This window comes from Protomyctophum bolini (assembly GCF_963924005.1).
Source record: "Protomyctophum bolini genome assembly, chromosome: 18".
NCBI lineage: Eukaryota > Metazoa > Chordata > Actinopteri > Myctophiformes > Myctophidae > Protomyctophum > Protomyctophum bolini.
Window position 1 is genome coordinate 26731286 of NC_137879.1, and position 21120 is coordinate 26752405.

Genomic DNA, 21120 nt, shown 5'->3' on the forward strand with positions numbered 1-21120 from the left:
TACCTGTCAGTGCAGGGGCTGATGTCACGTGATGTCACGATGACCCGGGGCCTTGCCTGGCGGCGAGTGACAGGAATTGCGAGTGTCGTGAGTGAGAGTGACAGGGATTGTGGATTAGGTGTAAAAAACGCACGATTCCATAGTTAACTGGTCGCAATAATTATATTATTGAAGTAGATTCCAAGAGAATGGTGCAGCATAGTCGAAAGCATGATTCCCAAATGCAGTTCTCGAACTGACTGACTGAGATATCATGTTGTTGTTGAATGAGTAATGTGCTGTAATCTGGCAACTGCCCAGGGATAGTTTTGTATAAAAACAAATACCAATAAATGTCTGTTGTCTTCAACATTTGTACTACAGCTTTAACAACTTTACCCATTTAGGACTATGGCCGATTCGAAAAACGCCTTCTAAATCCTGATCTTAAGCTTTCTGAAATGCTTCAAATAGTTGGTCTGGTCTGGTCTGTATTTTTATATTAGCACAAGCACAAGTTACTCAAAGTTGTGAAATCTATCCAACTTCTGTAGCCGATCATCCATGTGGAGATGAAAACACTTCCTTGTTCTTCACATGGTTGTATTTTTTACAAATGACCTCTAGGCTCTAGATGGCGACAAAGTGCTTCTTATGCTTCCTTGTTGTGATCTGAATGCATCAACATCAACAGAACAGAGAGCCTCTGACAGCCATGGCGCCACCTCAGCTGCATTAACCCCTTAAGCGGTTTGACGCAAACTTAACTAGACCAGTGGTTCCCAAACTTTGGGCCAGACCCACTGTTTGGGAACCAGTGCTCTCTAGACTAAGGTGGCATTCACACCAGGATGCTTTAGTGCACTCCGTTTGGCAGGTGTGATAAGGCTCATTAAAATTCTGGTGTGCATCAAACAAACACATTTTAATCCTCCAAAAATCTGTGGTTTCGCTTTGCTTCAAAGCGCACCAGAGTGGGGATCACCGCAGGTGTGAATGCAATCGCATTAAATATAGGGGATGACTAGCTCTGGTCCATAGCCTTCTACTGCTTCTACGATTCTGCCCTGCGCAGTAAGGCTATGGGACTTTCAGTTTTAAATCTCAAATTGAAATCAGACCAGCCTCTCCTCTTTGGCGTAAATAAAAAGAACGTTTAAACTACTCACCAAAACAAAGGCGGGTTGTGTCATTAGAAAGCCTACTTTCCTTAGTGGACGCACTCTGAGCCCCCCACCACACGTATAAACGGTACTTTTTGGCCAGAAAGGGATTTTTTTTTACCGGAGGAAAAATATTCTCTATGAGGCAGTTCTCTGGGCAATATCAGTAGAGGGCGCAGCGGAGTAACTAAAAATGTTTTTTTCCCCGATGGAAACAAAATCCCCTTTTGGCCAAAAAGTACAGTTTATACGTGTGGTGGGTGGCTCAGAGTGCGTCCACTAAGGAAAGTAGGCTTTCTAATGACACAACTCGCCTTTGTTTTGGTGAGTAGCAAAAACGTTCTTTTTATTTACGCCAAAGTGTAGAGGCTGGTCTGCATTCATGCGAGCGGCGGAAGTTGAGAGTAACATAGCTCTAAATGAAACGCATTAGAGCTATGGACCAGAGCTAGGGGATGACCAAATAATGTGCAATTGTGGGATGAAGAAGTTGGTACTTGGCATTATTACGCAGTGAAAGATGATCTGTGGACAGACGTTGTCTAATGAAGAGATAGAAGCCCTTATTGCAATATGGCGAGACGATAATATATCAATGCTGAAGGTTACACACAAGAACAATGCAGTGTACAGGATATATAGCGAGAGAATGTAGGCGATTGGGTTCCATCGCACATTTGCACAATGTCGCATGTCGCATAAAGTCCGCAGTACAGACCTGGACAGGGGAATCCTGACGGGCGCTTCCACTGATCTGGAGTCAGATAAAAGTGATAGGTTTGTTTGTGTAGACAGTATGCTACTCCTATTGACCTACCAGGTTTATTTATGTATGTAGGCTAGCCGCTACTTTACAAAACAAGTTGGTAACACACACACAGTCACACAGTCACAGTAACGTCCAGTCCAGCCCCCAACACACTTATCCTCACAGTTACTCTCACTTTAGGTCCCAACTATTACTCAAAGTATAATGTTAACACCATACATATCACCACCACCATAGAACACATTTATAAAGTTCACTGCTGTGGTTCCCTGCTGCGGTTGACAGCGCAATGTCAATGTCAACGCAAACGTGGCAAATAAAAAATGCAATAATGATGCAACTCCACCCCCCAATCGCAGCGAGTCTACCGAAGTACAGGTCTGAATGTGACCTTAGTGAACAGGAACTGAGTTGGCTCTGTACTTAGATTTTTCCCGTCTAAACCTAATCTCTTTGCCAAAAATTGTACAAGCAAGATCTGCTATTGGCTAATGTTTCCTCCAGAACACGGATGCTTGGGTCCAAGTGGTTAACAACCTGAGTGTACTACCTGGCTTGCCAGTGATAATCTGCGGGACTTGCTATGTAGTGTAGCAGGGTCTGCTTCTTTCATCCTCTCGATGCCCCAGCCCCACGACAACATGGTCTTCAAAGACTCTTTGATTGGCCAGCGGTACAGCTCCTTGTCCTGAACATAAGCAAACACAAGCAAACTGAACGTTAGACAGGACATTTTGTTATACTATCACCATTATGTATTATGTTTACTTAGCTTTTTGACATTTTGCTTTTTTTCTCCACAATTTTGTTGTTACTTGTTACCCCAATTAAGCCCCCACCGGGAGGATGTGGAGCCTTCGTCCAACAATCCCCACTGACAGTGACAGGTGTCGCCCCAGCCTGTAGGAGTACGCGTGGTGACAAATATGACCCTCCCTGCCCAGCTTCCCTTCCCCGAACACAAGTTAATTGTGTCCATATACAGGTAGATGCTCGACAAAGCCGGATGCACCACAGTGGATTCTAACCCCAAACCCGAACCCCCCACTCTCCGACTTAAGTTTAGCTCATTACATTTATTTGACAGAGACAGTGTCAAATCTCAGGAATAGAAATGTGATGCATTGTACCAGGAAAGAGACTATTTTCACCTGCAGTCCCTGGGCAAGGGACAATAAAAACATAAAATAATACACGATGAAAAACAAGCACATACTGTAATGTTACGTAATAAAACTCAGTTTATGCTCTCGTGGGCAGGAGAGGAGTGTTGTGTAAATGGTGTGTAGGAGGAGAAAAATCTGTTAACATTTTGAGGTTAATCCATGATTTCACTGTTACTTTTAATGTTCGATGGAAGGGAATTTGCATTATATTTATACGAGTTAACACTGAGTAATGTGTGTACATACTGTAGTACTGCATTTCCCTGGACAGTAATCAACAGCGTGCTACAATCCAGTAGAGCTGTACTGTACCTACCTTCTCAGATAGGCTCTTGTATGGTTTGAGGAGAGGATGACTCTTGGAGGATTCACACATCTGTTCCCCATATGACCAGCCGTTAGAAAGCTACACAAACACATGAGAGGATGCCGTTAACCACAACAAACCCTAGCATCCCTATTTAGGGTAACTTTTCAGAAACTTAAAAAAATGAATTGTCCAACATTTTCAAAAATTGAGAAAATAGACCATCGACAAGCTCACAACGGGATGCAATGTGAGCTTGTAGATCAGCTTAGCATACAGTATAGTGCTTATTTGACACTTTAGTACATTATGAGACTTAAACCCAGTCTTGACATTTCAATGATCAATTTTATTTAACAATGCATTTTGAAGCATGGCCCAAAAGTGTTGTTTAACACTTTTTACCATGTTCAGTGTCCACAGCAATAACATTGTTGTATGGCATTGTATTGTGTGTCTGTGAAACATGACTGAAAATTGGTGAGAATGAATGAAGAAATGGTTGGAAGAAATGTTGGGTCAAAAAAGACAAGTCAATGTCAAATTGAGAGAACAAATGGCAGAAATTTCATTAAACTACAGAAAGTGGGAATGATCTTTCAGTTGTGTTTTGTTGAGCAAATGGTCTGTGTGACAAAGCATATTTAGTTGCTGCAACACACCCACCTTGTCCATGGACCACTTCTCATGGGAGTGCTCTGCGTATCTGTTGATGAAGTAGTCCAGCTTCTCAGGGACACTCACACTGACAAAAGACAACAAGTAAATAAATCAGACTTCCACCATTAACTCGTCAGAATGTGCCCCCAAAAGCCACAGTAAAAAACATGTATGTTGACACATCAAACTTTAAAAATAAATTAGCAACCAAACATGGCTCCCTACGTGGCTGTTTCGGCAGGCTGTGGGTTGAAGTTGCCCTCTGAGTCCATGGATGACTGCTTCTCCATCAAGGCTACATAGTTGGACTCCATGTAGTCTGGTGGTAGAGCCCCTGCTACAGCGCTCAGACATGGCAAGGCCAGCTTAAACAGCTCCGGTTCATACCGCTGGGAAATACGACACACATACACACAGATAAATACATGATGCATGTATGTATGTTACCGAACCACCAATCTGAGAACCCATCGGCAAATAAAGGAGAAACAGCTGCAAAGAGATGTGGAATTACCACAGACAACCACAAGAGGGCCCTAAAACACACTATAGCAGTGGTTCTCAAACTTTCTCATTCACCCAGTTAGGCCAATAAGGACACCTAGCTGTAACTCATCATCCACTTGTACACTCTCAGAGTTACCAATCAGGGAACCCCTGGAAACCCCTAAACGACCCCTGGGGGTCTCCTGGACCCTACTTTGAGAACTACTGCACTATAGGGTACCACGGACCGGTACTACTGTAGCCTACTTACTTCTACTTCTACTACTAACTACTACCACCAGCACGACAATGTGACCAATACACCTACCGTATATTCATATTTACGCTCACCTTGCGTGACAAAGCATCAAAGATTCCCCAGAAGAGTTTTTTGGACAGGTGTAGCTCTTCGTCAGATGATGCTCCAAAACTCCCCCAGCCCCCAGCAAGACAGTAGTACTTCCAACAATGCTCGTAGTGATTGGTCAACAGCTAAGGGGGACAAAAATAAGTTACACTGGGAAAAACTCCAACATTTGCAAATTCATACATTAACAGACTGAGGCAGAATTTACATCCCCACTCATATTCAGAGTGTCTTTATTTATCAGTATCATTAGAATCTTTGAGTTTGTTGGAAGTCTTTGCTTTGTACTGGTTATACAGAGATAACGATAAACTGTTATTGTGGATCAATTATCCAGTCATTATCCTGACACCATGTTTCCATAGCGATAACATCTCTGAGATAACACACTGAATTACAATCTAATAGGCTACTCTTCTTCTAACACAATCTTTGAAAAGGTTACTTGTAAACCCTGGCAACGTGCCACTGATGACATATGTACTGTACATGTGTGTGCCTGGTGCTGTGTGTGTGTGTGTGTGTGTGTGTGTGTGTGTGTGTGTGTGTGTGTGTGTGTGTGTGTGTGTGTGTGTACCTTCAGAGGCATCTTGGTATGTTCATTCAGCAGAGGAACGTCAAACACCAGTCTTCTCAACAGGTGCTGCATCATGGACGGTCTCAGCTTGCTGTGCATTTTCATTTTAACACAATGTCAATCCGGGTTGTTTACTGAAATAAGCTCTTAATACAAAATGAATACAAAACGCAGAAAGACAACTAAAATCATCTAATGCAATTTATGCAGGAATGTTTAAGGCATATAAACATTACAGTGAGGGCGAAGAAAAGGCAAAAAATATTAATATAAATCCAAAAACTCCTAATAAAAACTAAAGCATAGAATGGGAACTTCATGAGAGGCCATCTGATCATTTTGCCTCCAAGCCTCTGCCTTTGAGTAGCCATCAGCTGGGTAAAGCTGGAACTGTATTTACCGTGCTGTATTATACGGTGTCCCACTATTATTCTTCTTAAATATGTGTGTAGCTTTCTTGGAGCAACATACGCCCACGGTTTTGCCAAAAAGCAACTGTATAGGGTGTCCACTGCTGTCCAGACGTACCCGCAGACAGCCAGCAGACAGTCCTCGATGGCGTCCCGCTGTGCCTTGGTGAGACAGCAGCCCTTGGACAGTCGGTAGACCGTGTGGAGCAGAGAGTCGATCAGCGAGGCGAAGGGCTCCGTGCCGGCGAACAGCGGGGCGCACTTGGTGAGCAGAGGAAGCACGGCCGTGCACAGGTACCTGTTGAGGGCCAGGGCCATGTCTGTGGCACTGAGAGCAGCCTGGGCCACATACACAGAGAGCATCAATAACACATGTTAGAATTAACTGGAACGATGTAGTGATGAGCGGATGGATTCTGTCAATGACATACTGTAAAGGTTGTTGTATTATCTTGATTGTAACATAACATAAGTCTTTCAAAGCATATAGCGGCCTGTTTGATTTTCGAGGATGCCATTGGAGATTTGAAACTTGCTTGAGACAGCTTCAACAACTTAAATACTATTGTATGATTAGATTTTTGTCAATGTTATGATGCCATTGTGTTTTGAATCAACTTTAACAGTTCTACTGTGATGTCATATTACGCGCGGTGGAACCCTGGATTAAACAATTAGCGACCATCAAACTGTTGAAGAGCAGAGTCATTTGAAAAGTGTAGCTGAAATTATTCCCTGAAGAAAAGATTTGAATTCAAATGTCCATGACCATGACGTTCATTAGCTGTGCAATTATGTTTAAGCATCATTGATTCATTTATTCAGGCAAGTTCGTTGAAAAAGAGAAGGTTCATCTCAAGGGTTTATACCCAATAAACAATTTCAATGTCAAACACGCACTCACACACACACGCACGCACGCTCCTTTACACTCACCGTGTCCAGTGAGGCAGCAGCCCGCAGGTCTGGCAGGAAGCCTACTTCTAACAGATGTAAGAGGAAGTTCTGATCTTCTATGCCGTAGACCCGGTCCAGGAACAACACCATGGCTGCCTTATGGTCTGGACAGAACCCTGCCGACATGTCTGGTTCTACCACCGAGCCGTCTGCATGCACACAACACAAGCCCACACACACACACGTTTTTCTTCTACTATATAATGCGTACGCAGAGATGTGCTCTGCGTACGTGTGCGTGCATGCGTGCATACGTGTGTGTACGGTTGTAATGCACGTAACTTGAGAACCGTTTGACCCACCAACTTCACATTCGACACACGCGTTCCACACACCCAGAAGGATGTCATGTATTCTCCAGAACCACCACAAAAGGCTCTGGTCAGGCTCTGCCAGTGGGCCTAATGAGGCCAACTCCTTTCACCTGGGCCAGGCTCTGCCAGTGGGCCTAATGAGGCCAACTCCTTTCACCTGTGCAATTTCCAGCCTCTGCCTCAGCCAATTGAGGCTCAACCAATCAGGCTCTGCCAGTGGGCCGAATTGATTTCCAAGTACACTTTTCAGTTTGCAGTCTTCACACAGGCACATACAGTACACAGATCTCCATGTGGGACACCGGCTGACAGTTAAAACGGGTGCTATGACAACGTATATCATTAGGTTCCCAAGGTGCATCCTTCCCGGTGGCCGACTGCGACGGGCACGTACAGGTCTAGTATTTTGAAATTACAGAAATTACAGTAAGTCTGTCTGTGGGTTTTATAAACATTAAACCAATACAAAGTATAAACAAGAGCTTGTGACAAAATATTAACTATGTTTGATCCACTGGAACACAGATTCCTTTTTCCATTTTCTGAAAGGTAAAAGTTTTATTTGGACATACAAGGTTTCCACCCGACAGCAAAGGTGCGTGTGTGTGTGTGTGCGTGCCTGCTTGCGTGCCTGCGTACTGGTGTGTGTGTTCCTACCCTTGGCGATGGTGGGCATGGGGAAGGGTATGCTGATGACTCCCTCCAGGTCTTCGATGGGGATCAGAGACCTCAGGATGGCTCTGATGCGGATCGCCTCGCCTTTACCAGCATGGATCAACTGACACACACAACACAACATTGAGTGTGTATGTGTGCGTGTGCGTGTGTGTACTTGTGAGGGTCAAATGTCTCCACATAGTAGAATTTGAGAAATATACATATGGTTGTTATATATGGTAAAAAAAGAATAGTAGAGTTATATTATTCTTGCAGTTAGGAAAATAGTCAGGTTAGTATTGGGGGTTTGGATTGTGCCACCCCTTACCCCATATCCCTAAACTTATTTGTCATATTTTCTAGATCTACAAGCTCACAACGTGTCGATGTACACTGGCTAGTTGAACATTTGAAAAAGATAATCATATTAATAATCAAAATTGTAAAAAAAGAAAGAAAAAAAAAGAGTTTAGTGATAAGGGGTCATTGATGGCACAAGATAGGGGTTGGGGTTTGAGTTGTCACTATTTTATACTTAGCTGTGCGGTCACACACCCAAGAATAGCCGATCTACAAGCAGTGTTATGAGCTTGTAACTGCGTGCTTGTGTCTACGTGTGTGTGTGTGTGTGTGTGTGTGTGTGTGTGTGTGTGTGTGTGTGTGTGTGTGTGTGTGTGTGTGTGTGTGTGTGTGGCCTATACTTTACGTACGTGCATCTCAGGCGCACAGCGTCCAAGCAGATCAATGAGAGCAGCATAGAAAGTCATGATGGCATTCCCCATATGAATGGTGTCATCCTCCTCATCCTCCAAAACCTCACTACTGCACGCACGCACACACACACACACACACACACACACACACGCACACACACACACACACACACACACACACACACACACACACACACACACACACACACACACACACACACACACACACACACACTTTAACAACCAGGAACCTAGTGGTAAGTCGACATTGAATTATTATGACACAAATTACACAGTAGCTGATAATGAAATCCGCTCCGGAGGACAGGCACTACAATGCCGGGATTACTGTATGTGTTGGACGACCTGTTGGATGTTTGTTGGTGGATTATCATGGACATTCCTACAGGGAAGTGGACTGAGAATGGTGCGGCTTAGAGACTGCACTTTACTTTCTCTGTGTGCCCCTCCTTTACTATTATGTTCACATGGATTATGAGTAATGTCAAAGAAAATAGACATGAGTTGTACACTGTTCCCGGCAAGTCGAAAGCAGTAAAGTGGAAAATAAGATAATCATCACGGAATGCCTGCAAATTAGATTTGATTAGATTCGTTTAGGTTGCAAATTATTGATCCCACAGGATGGGAATTCAATCATTACAGCAGCCAAGGTGCATGTGGGTACATAAAGGTGGATGCAAAATGATCCCAGAGTGTTTTGTGAGCCTTGTCCTTGGTTCACGATGAAGTATTATATTTATAGAGGAGTGTTGTACCGTGAGATATTGGTACCGGTGTGCTGCAGTCAGAGGTGAGGCTGAAGGCCGAGAAATGTACACAAACAATATAGCTCAACCTTGAGTGAATTGCTATTGCTATTATACAGTACCAATGTTTCATGAATATTTATGATTACAAATCGATGAAAACAAAATGTACTTTGTCTTTCGCAGCCAACTTTACCTCTTGCTACCTGTACTGTATAAGTAAGGTAGACAAGGCTCACAATTTGAGGTTGGAACGAACTGTGGTATAATACAACAATAAACAACTTTGAGGCCAATTGACTCAGATTAGAATTGTTCTGGAAGCTGTGTTAGTGAGACATGTATGAATATTGTCTCTGTCAGGTGGAAACCTCACATCTGCTACTTTTGATGCTTTTGTGTGATGCTGCAGAATGATCAAGTAGGACGTTAACCCATTCTGACCTGAGATCAGATTCATACGAGGTTTCCACTGGACACACACTGGTCTGATGAACCCATTCTGACCTGAGATCAGATTCTAAAAATGTCAGTCGTTCTTCGATTTTTCAAAAATAGCAGACCTACAAGCTCGTATCGCGCCACTCGGTGGCGCGATATGAGCTTGTAGATCTGCTATTTTTCAATAGGTAAAGCATAACATGATGCTAACACCAAAATGGGTGCCCGGTCAGAATGGGTTAATTGATGTTAATTTACGAAAAACACAAAAAGTTTGAATATGGAGATCTGCCAGACAGCAACAACATGGTGTGTATGATATCTTACAGAGTCTTGCTGCTCTCAGAGGTGGGTGAGGGGCCGTCTCTAGCGGGGTCCTCAGAGATCTTAATGGCTTCTTCCATGGCGGCCAACAGCCCGTTGCCACCCTCTCCTCGTAAGGCGGGGCCAAAACACTCTGGGCGACGGATCAGTAGCCTCACCACTACATTGGCATTTTCTTCCACACTCTCGCCTGTGTGCAAGGGAAGAAAAACAAGGGGAAATTAGCAACATGCCAACAACAAGGAACATACCAACTCTGTGGATAAGGATACAAAATTATTACTGTTGTTTATTTATTTTTATATCAACATATATGGTTGCAATTTACTTGTCCACATTGACATTTGGTTCAATAGTTTTACTACCGTTGCAGAAAACAGCGAAGCGCAGAAAGTCGAGGTAGCGCTCCCCCTCCACAGGGTTCCATCCGATGTCGGGGTATCCTTGAGACACCAGCATTACACAGCTCTGTAGGCCACACCCGGCCAGGTACTGGACAACCTGGATGCACAGAGACAAGAAAATTACCAATTAAGCACAGTTTAGACTTAGCAAAATGGAGGCGAGTTGCACTGTATTTGTGGGTTCTTTTTCGATCTACAACAAATCTCTTTGCCAAAAATAGCTGATCTACAGTACATGCTCACAATGCGACGTGCTATGAGCTTGTAGATTGGCTACAAAAAAAACTACGAATGTTCCCCCAGAATAGGGATGCTGTAGGTTCAAGTGTCTTACCATAATGGCAAATGTATGTGATGGAAACGTTATTTACAGGGCTGCCATGAGCCCCAAAAGTTTTGAGAACCAGTTTGCTACGTTACTAAACAACGTGAATGCAGAAAGAGAAAGATAAGTCAGTGGTTCTCATGCACCCCCATAACTGAGTGTAGAAATGGAACCAAATGGACCTGTGGTTCCATTTGTACACTCTTGAGTTACAGACTTGTAAGGGTCCATTTAGAACCCCCTCAAGGATCCCTGACGGTCCCTGGACCCCACTTTGAGAACAACTGAGTTAAGATTTCTTTCCACTAGAGGGTGCTTGTGTTCACATAATCAAATAAAACATTTTATTTCTATTTACTATTACTATTTATTTCCTTGTATTTGTATGTTATTGACATAAACTAACACACTAAGCAAGAAATATCATATTTGAACTATACTATCAACCACTGTTTATCATGGAGTGAACATTTCAAACCAGGCTACTTCAGACATTATGGTACACTAACTTGTGTTAAACCAGAGGAAGTCAATTTATACATTATCTTTTTACATTTCTTTCAGCTAACTTGAGGTTATTTTATGCTATTACCAGTAGTTGTTTTATGTTTTTAGCTAATCAAGTGCACACAGGGAGCCTCTAGTGGTCGTTATAGGCACAAATCATCAAATAGCATAAATCTACCATTTTCAACAAGCATCACTGTTGTACGATAAATAATATGAAATATGGCTTCAGTGGTGAATATAAAATATTTACAATATGGGCTTCATTCTGAAAAGGCACCCTGAGTGAGAAGGTGAAAGAGTGAGCAAGTGCATAATGTGTCACCTTCTCAAGGTCTGGTTCCCTCAGGGCCAGGGCCAGCTCATTGTTGTCCATCACTGAGGCAGCCGCAACATCCAGAGGAGTGGATCCCCTCATGGAAGGAGAGGCTGGGAGGAGAGGAGAGGAGAGGAGAGGAGAGGAGAGGAGAGGAGAGGAGAAGAGAAGAGAAGAGAAGAGAAGAGAAGAGAAGAGAAGAGAAGAGAAGAGAAGAGAAGAGAAGAGAAGAGAAGAGAAGAGAAGAGAAGAGAAGAGAAGAGAAGAGAAGAGAAGAGAAGAGAAGAGAAGATCAAGGGTTTGTCAAACATGAAATGTTGAACATGAGGTTTTGAAAAGTTTAATTAAACAATAGTTATCAACAATAACAGCCTCTTGTAAAACAATTAATGTTTGTAGTAATACACACACACACACACACACACACACACACACACGCGCACACACACTCACACACACACACACACACACACACACACACACTTACCAAGTCCCACGCTGCTGTTTTCTAGGAGGTAGCTTAGATGGTCAAACATGGCTTTCTGGTTCTGGCGGCTGATTCGACAGAAGTAACAGAGGAACCGACAACAGTTGGCCACCATCTTGGGAAATGTAATTTCCTGAAGATAGATCACAATATAGGTCTATTATGTCACTTTGACTTGGCACAAACACGTTAGGACATTACATATTTATCGTATAACAAAAGATGACGATGGCGTCTATAAGCCCCTAGAGGTCATGCTGTTCCAGGTCCCCCCATTATAGATTTTGAGATACATGTATCTTGAGTGCAATTGAAAGGTTTTAGACTAACGGGAGGTCTACACGATAAACATGTTTCATGCGGGACAGAGGTGGTCTTATATTATTCAATGCTGCAATCTACACCTGGCCAACACATTCACACTCCCAAGTCCAACTCATCACATGCTGATGCATGGTCATTGGTCAGGACTCAGGACTAGGGTTGGGATCCTTTAACGATTCCGGTTCCTTAACGATTCCCTCTTGACGGTCCGATCCCCTAACCGTTCCATTTACTGATTCCTATAGAGCGTCGCAGTCCCGCCCCCTTTCATGACAACGACATAAGAGAATTCCCCATTCATTTTTCCCATAGACGTTTCAAAAAGTATTTATTTAAAGACATTTTAAGCCTTGGACGATGCCAACTCTTGTTGTGACTTAATCATGACAATAAACCCCCACATTTTGGGCGAATCAAATAATTAGAAAGAAGAAAAAAAGGGAAGGGTACACTTTTTTTCTCCCATTCTAATTATTTGATTTAGAATGGGAGACAAAACATTGTGTTTATTGTCATGATTTGTCACAACAAGAGTTGGCTTTGTCCGAGGCTTAAATGTCTTTAAATAAATACTTTTTGAAATGTCTCTGAGAAAAATAAATGGGGAATTCTCTTCCGGGCCTGTCGTCGCCATGAAAGGAGGCGGGACTGCGACACTCTATAGGGGGTTCCAAATGGACCCTTACAGGTCTGTAACTGTACAAATGAGAAACTATGTGCTTGCCTGGGTGCTATTTCTTGCAATTGCTACAATTTCTGCTTGTTTCCCAATATTACAGTTCTAATCACTTTGATGAAAATATTACTTGAAAGAAATCACTGGAAACTGTTCCAGAATGAAGCCCTAGAGACCGCCATGCTTGCCAGTAGAAGTACTTGAACTTCTACACTGTAGCCTCCAATACAAATCAAATCTGAAAAGCCTCTTTAAGAGCCAATAGAACAGAAGCCATATTGGAAAGAAAATGTGCCTCTTCCTTACTTCCTTCTCAGGTCTTACCAATTATATTAATTAAGGCTACTATAGCTGTTCCATTTCATACTCTGAGAGTGTACAAATCGATTCCATTAATTTTGTACACCTAATTTGAGACCCACTGGTGTAGCAGTGCGCCAATACAATATCAGCACGCTGACTCTGTCTGACCAGAATAGAACAGAACCGTAATTAGTATAATAATTGAGACCCGTGAAGGAAGTAAAGAAGAATCCCAATTGCTTTCCAATAGAGCGTATTGAGCTAAAAGCAGCCGTGGGCGATACCTTGGACTCTCCTCCACTCAGGACGTTGACCATGACCTCCATGACGGTTTCGTGCATCCCCAGAGCTCTCATCAGGTTGGGGTGCTGGTAGAACACCTTGTTATTCATGATGTCACTGTGGGAGAAGAGAGGGGAAGAGGTTAACCACTTTTCAGCCCATTTGTGGGTCACAGACACATTTTTATGGGTCACGAGTACATTTCCCCTATTATTTTAAAAAGAACAAACACACGCACACTGTCTTCAAATGCAGTGAAAAAACTTTAATAGGGAAACAGCAACGTTTTTCATCAGGCTATCTTTCATCCTTTATTATTTAAAACAATAAGGAGAATCAAGAGAAAATCACGACTAGTTCAGCTTCTCTTCATAGACAGTAGTACCTTCGCTAATGTATTTGTTGTTATGTTATGTAAACACAGGGCAAAGTTAACATACTAAGAGAATGTTGATCTCACCCTGTTAGTATTAAGTGCTACATTAGGTGAGGTTTGTTGATCATTGTATCCCTACTGTGTGTGAACTGGGCCGGGCCAGATAGTGTCCTCACCCCAGACCTCTGACCATGAGTTCTACTGTGAACTGGGCCAGGGCCAGCTGCATAGTGTCCTCACCCCAGACCTCTGACCATGAGTTCTACTGTGAACTGGGCCAGGGCCAGCTGCATAGTGTCCTCACCCCAGACCTCTGACCATGAGTTCTACTGTGAACTGGGCCAGGGCCAGCTGCATAGTGTCCTCACCCCAGACCTCTGACCATGAGTTCTACTGTGAACTGGGCCAGGGCCAGCTGCATAGTGTCCTCACCCCAGACCTCTGACCATGAGTTCTACTGTGAACTGGGCCGGGCCAGCTGCATAGTGTCCTCACCCCAGTCCTCTGATCATCAGTTTCTCCTCCTCTCTCCCCATGCGAACGCTGAGCAGAGATCTGATCTGTCCCAGAGCAGCCAGCAGGTTGATGGTGTCCTCTACTGACACTGCATTGATGGTGTAGGTCTTAGGTAGGGCACGCACCTGCACACACACACACACACACACACACGCAGAGAGAGAGAGAGAGACGAAATGTTGACGAAAATGTCCATCACAAGCCGGCATGGTGACTTCACTGGAGTATGTTACATTTCATATGTAGAGTTGCGCGCACACACACACACACACACACACACCTGTCCACCGATGCCGTCGTACTGGCGATGCAGCAGGACAAACATGGCTCTGACCAGCTCTGGGTCTTCAATCACAGACTCTTGAGCCCAGCGGACCATGGTCTCTGAGATCAGTTGCTGTAAGGTACCTGCATGGAAACACACACACACACACACACACACACACACACACACACACACACACTTAAGGTCCTTGCAGACTGGACGCGGAATAAAAATAAATAAAAGGAAAAAAACTGCTAAAAATCTCAAAAGCGCAGTAGTGTGCTGGTACAATGGTACAGTACATACATACAATACTTCACTTTTAACTTCAACCTACTCCATTTTCCTTTCAGAACTAATAGTTTGTACAGTGGTTAACTCATTAAAACTGGTAAAGCTGTCCGTTTTATTTTAGATTTTAGCTACAGTATACAGTATATATCAACATACGTTTTTCAGTGGTTTAGATTGTGGTTCTCAACCTGTGGTGTGGGTCGGGACCCCCAGGGAGGTGGGGTGTATTTTTGGACTGGTATTTTCACGTTTTTCAAATTTGATTAATTTATTTTTTTATTTTTAGGAAACGTAAAAAAGGGACCCATTGTCGGGGAAACACTGTTCTAAACTCTAGATGTTGTTCTATTAATGAAGCATAACGAAGTGCTCCATTTCACACAGGCTCCACCCTCCAACGTTACTGTAGGCTGTCTGTTGTGTCGAGACCCCACAGAGCGCTGTTAAACCTCATTTTGACTGTGTATGACAACCCCCGTGAGCCAGATCTTTTGGCTCATGGACATAAAGTAATGTGGAACGTCTCTCAGGCTGTGAGTGAGCCACTTGGCTCATGCACCTCCTGAAATGTCTAGCGGCTCAGCTCACACACGCCGCGTCGATAATGTCTCAGAGCTTTGATTGGTTGAATGACCATGCAGGGTCTACTACGGAGATGGCCAGTGTGAGCCGATGTATTGAGTGTAAATGCCCAGAGCCGTGCGTTGGGCGCTTGTAGATCTGCAATGTTTTGGCGACCGACACCATCGTACGATGGGGTATACAGTATAATAAAGCTATTCAGTATGAGAAATAGGTCTTCATTAAGTGAAATACGGCATTTAATTCATTACCTGAAATAGAGCTCTTCATTACGTGAAATAGGGCTCTTCATTACATGAAATACAGCTCTTCATTACGTGAAATAGGGCTCTTCATTACATGAAATACAGCTCTTCATTATATGAAATATAATGGGGTACACACATTGCTGTGCGTCTACTACCCACACAGTTGTGTGTGGGTAGTAGACGCACAGTCACACACTACTCCTCCCACTAAAGTATGGACACAGGGACAGTCCGTGGGAAATGCAATGATCAATGCACTGCACAGGGAAAGAATGCCAGATGTAGCTTGTTGACTACTATTACTGAAGAGATGTTTATGTTTTGTTGGTGTAAATGAGCCATTGATCATGGAAGTGTGATCGATGAATATTTCCAAGTCAAAAGCTCTCCCTCCGAAACCCCTGGAAATGGAGGAGGGGAGGCTCCACTCGTCAACAATAGAAGCGGCATCAACACGTCACGTCCACTTAAATTCACCGGACAATCACCGCGTCCATTCACACATTGAGCTGTTAACACAATGGAGCTGCCAGCATCCACGCACGCTCACACACACACTTTTGAAACACACACACTGAAAATAGCCAATAAGCAGACTTGGCAACACTGCCATTCACAAGAAGGGGGAGATGCTACGCTTTTCTTATTTCCCAAACAAGTGGGAATTATGACATTTTCCCGAATAAAACGCTGGCCGGCAGAGGCCGTATCTGGACCGGCCTTTAATGCTCCATCACAGACAACATTTCACTGCCACACTGGTCACAATGTTCTGTCTGCATGGAAGAGGTCCAGACGTCGGGGCGGAACACTCACTGGGTTTCTTGTCTTTTTTCTTCTTGGGCAGGTGGTCGGCCAACTTCCTGTGAAGAGAAGCCACGCTCTCCACCAGCCTAAGGAGACGACCGCGAATGGTGAAGTCACTGTCGGCGTCGCTCGCCTTCTCCTCATCTATCTCGATACCTAGAGGAACACAGGGATACGGGATTATCAACAGATCAAAACCTTTTCAATGTTGCATTTAAATGACGTGCTTATATTATGAACACTGTCAATGCTAACTCAATGTCGCTATTTGCTTCTGCAATTATTTTGGCAATGAATGCCTTAACATGCAATGCAATGAATGCAATGAAGAATACATTGAAGGTGGATGCTGAATAGGATGGATTCAGGAGGCGATCGAGGAGTGTTGATGTTGAGTGTTGATGTTTTCACATCATCACAGCATCATCGCTCGAGTTATAATATACAGTACATATACTGTATACACACATAATAATTAAATATAACATGTGTAAGCCATCAGAACAGTACCACAGTGTATCATGAGATCTTCATGGAAGTCCATCAGTTGTTCTCGTATAAAATCAGGACAGGGACACTCTTGCTTCTCATCCTTGAAGTTCAGCAGCATGTTGATCTGCAGGGGGTTTCATGGTTAGAAGTGAGAAGGCCTTGTTCTCATGGTTTTACCTGCCTTCTATACACACCTCTAGTGTTGCTCCACCAAAGAGTTTCTGTTTCGTTTCAGCCTACCTTTCATCATAACCTGAAGAAGGCAACTTGCTTGCCTCTTTTCTTATGTCAAAGTTTTATCTCCTGTGGTGAGCACCTCGCCACTACTGGTGTGCGCTCCTTTCCGTTTGTTTCGTTTCATCCAACAGTGCTAATACAGTATATGGCAAGCTATGTAGTAGTTACTTGTAGCCGAAGGATTTGATACAAACATTTGGTTTCCCCCGTGATCTTCAATTATGCAGACTGATCATGTAATGTCTGCATGCTCAGTGCTCAGGGCCAAATTAGACATTGGGCCGGAAACTGGACCACGCAGTACTGAGTTTGACGCCATGACAACGTCTACTGGGGGCCTTCATTGGCCGTTGATTGTGTTAAGTAGGTCAAAAAGATAATTTAAAAAATCACACTTGTGTGAAGTGAGGGGCGCTCTTATCATCATACATCATCATACAACACATTCCGTGCTCAAATCATCACTATGGGGTGCACACGTTGCTCAGCCAATCAAATCATCGCTATGGGGTACACATTGCTCAGCCAATCAAATCATCGCTATGGGGTACACACATTGCTCAGCCAATCAAATCATCGCTATGGGGTACACACATTGCTCAGCCAATCAAATCATCGCTATGGGGTACACACAAATACACAAAACTGGGCATAGGAGGGGCTAGCACACCTCAAAAACCAGAATGCCACGTGCATGCATTTCACTGCATTTTTAGAAATACTACATTTGTAAGAATTGTATGTGGCATAATTAAATTGATTGATTGATAACAATAATGATAATGAAAAAATAAAATAAAAAGAAGACATCTATACAGTATACATGACAGTCAGTGTATAGTACTGTAGCAGCAATTGGAAAAAAATAAACTGACTCCACACCTAACCTAAATATTTGTCAGCATGTCAGATGCTGTGAAAGTGGCCATGAGGTCTCACCTGCTCTTGCGGTGGCGACCTGAACTCTTTGGTTTTCTTGGCCGTGAGTGACACAGACATGTTGAGTGCCTGCATGACCTCGTTGTAGCGAAACCTCTGGTTGTCTTGGAGACAGGCTACAAAGTCATCGGAGAAGGCGACGACCGCCTCAATGCGGTGCCGCACCTGGCAGTCACACAGGTACTGCAGCAGATGACACATCTGTGGGAAACGGGCACATCTACGTAAACACCATAAACTAGTGGTCCTCAAAGGGGAGTACATTACATTCCAGCTGGCATTGACCCTCACCTGTAGCTTCACTGGCTCAGGCAGCTTCATCTGCAGCAGACCTTCCTTAGGCACTTTCCTACCCCCTTCCTCCAGTCCTCCTAATCCCTCTGCTCCCTTGTTGTCGACCTCCCCTCCCTTATCGCCGGCCTCCCCTTCCTGCTTGTCCTTGGTGGGCTCCGCCTCCGCTTCGCCGCCTCCGCCGCCGTCCTCCGAGAACACGGAGGGTTCGATGAGCTGCAGGATGTTCTTCAGGTCGCCGTTGTGGAACACGCCCATGATGAGCAGCGTGTAGAACAGCTTGATGAGCGGCACGAACAGGAACTTCGTGCTGCCCCCGATGGGGTCGCGCACGTGCATGCTGCCCTCGCGCACGGCCTCGGTCAGCATCTCGATGGTCTTGGTCTTCAGGGTCTCCAGCGGTAACTCTGGGCTATATTGGAAGCAGTCCGAGCTGGCGGCGCTGATCCCGGACGCGTTGGTGCGGCTCCACGTGGCGCAGACGAAGCTGGGCGAGGTGAAGTGCATCCTGGGCCGCAGCGAGGTGCTGAGGCCGATGCCAGGGAGGCCGTGCTTCTTCTTCTCGTCCGGGAACAGCTTGATGCTCTTGGTCTCGTCGGTCATGGGAACGATGAACTCGTTGTTCATCATTAGGCGCGCCGTGGCGTAGCTGCTCAGGTGAATGTCGATGAGGATGTCGTAGTAGCCGGTACGGAGGAGTCCTGGAGAGCATGAGAAACACAACCACATTCCACATGAAAACTGGGGTCTATTATCTGTCTATTATGTAGTTATTCTCTGTGGCAAGGAGATTACTATTACCTGGCATGTAGTTATTCTATGTGGCAAGGAAATTACTATTACCTGGCATGTAGTTATTCCATGTGGAAAGGAGATTACTATTACCTGGCATGTAGTTATTCTATGTGGCAAGGAGATTACTATTATCTGGCATGTAGTTATTCCATGTGGCAAAGAAATTACTATTACCTGGCATGTAGTTATTCCATGTGGCAAGGAGATTACTATTACCTGGCATGTACTTATTCTCTATAGCCTGGAGGAGCTGGGCTTCGTCCACATGGGAGCAGAGGGCGTGGGCCACGCGGTTGTTGCCCAGAGCGCAGACAGCAGAGTACAGACGCAGGGTGTGGTAGTGAAACTTCAACAAGTCCTTCTGCTCAGACAACTCCAAGATATCCAAAGACCTGAGAGACAGGGGAAGCAAGCAATGAATGAATGAATGAGTCGTGTTTGTTTTGTGGTGCGTGTGTGTGTGTGTGTGTGTGTGTGTGTGTGTGTGTGTGTGTGTGTGTGTGTGTGTGTGTGTGTGTGTGTGTGTGTGTGTGTGTGTGTGTGCGTGTGCGTGTGTGTGCGTGCATACCTGTTTTCCTCTGGTATATGCAGTGACATGAACTGCAGTGGTTCGTTACACTGAACCAACCAGCCAAGTCTGTCATTCACTCTGGATACAGAAACCTGAGGACACAACAGAACATATACACTCCACATTCATTCAGTCAACATGCTGCTATTGATGATAACATAGATTGGACATTGATGATTGATAGGCCACAAGGGGCTGCGGGCACCGTGGATCGTAGAACAGAAGGAGTGTTGTGGGGCATGACGTAGAGCGGAGTGCCTTCAAGCCCTTTAGCTGAGTTTTACTTTGGGGACAAGGTAACGTTTAGGATGTCTTTAGAGATGTTGGGAGAATGCAACAGGAACATGCAGCCTATAGAGGGCGCCATAATAATGTCTTCTGCAAATAACTACCACCAGATTTAACCTATTGTACCCGTGTCAGAGTACCCGTTCCACCCGTCTGTCTGTGTCCCTTTTATACCCATATATGGAGATTTCTGTATTTGTTCCATATATGGACCATGGGCAGAGGCCCTGTCCAGAGCCCGGGCAGAGGCCTTTTGTGGCAGTTGTGGACAACCGTGGGTCCGACCGACTCTACAGTGAATGTACCTTAGGGAAGTGATTGGGAACGCGACTCCAAAGCACAGGGGTGAGGAACTGGATGTGTAGTCGTGGAGGACACTGGGGAACGGAGTTCTTTCTCTCACTCGTAAACAGACCAGCTGATAGAGGCATCACATTCTAGAAGATAAAATACAGATAAAGGTTAAAAGGTATTATTTAATAAAGAAACATAGAGTGGAGTTTGACAGACATGAAGTCTGTGAGTGGAGTTTTCACTGTAACGCACCAGCTAAAACACATTCAACCTTGACTTAGCTATTTTGGCCATGTTATTATAGAACTTTGATAGTGGGAGAGGGCCACTATATTTCCAAACTCAATTTAGAGTGCCAGATTGCATATCTGGCAGAAACTCTGTATTTTAACCTTTTTCTTTTGTAAATGAATGCTTCGTCATTCTATTCGTCACACAAAA

The 21120-nt window shown here is 44.2% G+C and overlaps 1 protein-coding gene across 1 annotated transcript in view; it reads right to left on the bottom strand.

Moving 5' to 3' along the window:
* ryr2a (ryanodine receptor 2a (cardiac)) overlaps positions 1 to 21120 on the bottom strand; it is a gene marked incomplete at both ends in the record, with an annotated part of 231061 nt that overhangs the window by 68758 nt on the left and 141183 nt on the right. The window contains 24 exons of the mRNA XM_080790070.1: positions 2459 to 2599; positions 3394 to 3483; positions 4051 to 4129; positions 4270 to 4433; positions 4882 to 5022; positions 5475 to 5565; positions 6003 to 6223; positions 6821 to 6990; positions 7813 to 7933; positions 8523 to 8631; positions 10064 to 10250; positions 10426 to 10561; positions 11622 to 11725; positions 12100 to 12232; positions 13687 to 13801; positions 14556 to 14701; positions 14857 to 14984; positions 16782 to 16928; positions 17283 to 17388; positions 18441 to 18641; positions 18732 to 19432; positions 19743 to 19918; positions 20095 to 20189; positions 20691 to 20822. Of these exons, the coding sequence (XP_080646196.1) occupies positions 2459 to 2599; positions 3394 to 3483; positions 4051 to 4129; positions 4270 to 4433; positions 4882 to 5022; positions 5475 to 5565; positions 6003 to 6223; positions 6821 to 6990; positions 7813 to 7933; positions 8523 to 8631; positions 10064 to 10250; positions 10426 to 10561; positions 11622 to 11725; positions 12100 to 12232; positions 13687 to 13801; positions 14556 to 14701; positions 14857 to 14984; positions 16782 to 16928; positions 17283 to 17388; positions 18441 to 18641; positions 18732 to 19432; positions 19743 to 19918; positions 20095 to 20189; positions 20691 to 20822 (3834 nt within the window). The remainder of the gene's footprint in view (positions 1 to 2458; positions 2600 to 3393; positions 3484 to 4050; positions 4130 to 4269; positions 4434 to 4881; positions 5023 to 5474; positions 5566 to 6002; positions 6224 to 6820; positions 6991 to 7812; positions 7934 to 8522; positions 8632 to 10063; positions 10251 to 10425; positions 10562 to 11621; positions 11726 to 12099; positions 12233 to 13686; positions 13802 to 14555; positions 14702 to 14856; positions 14985 to 16781; positions 16929 to 17282; positions 17389 to 18440; positions 18642 to 18731; positions 19433 to 19742; positions 19919 to 20094; positions 20190 to 20690; positions 20823 to 21120) is intronic.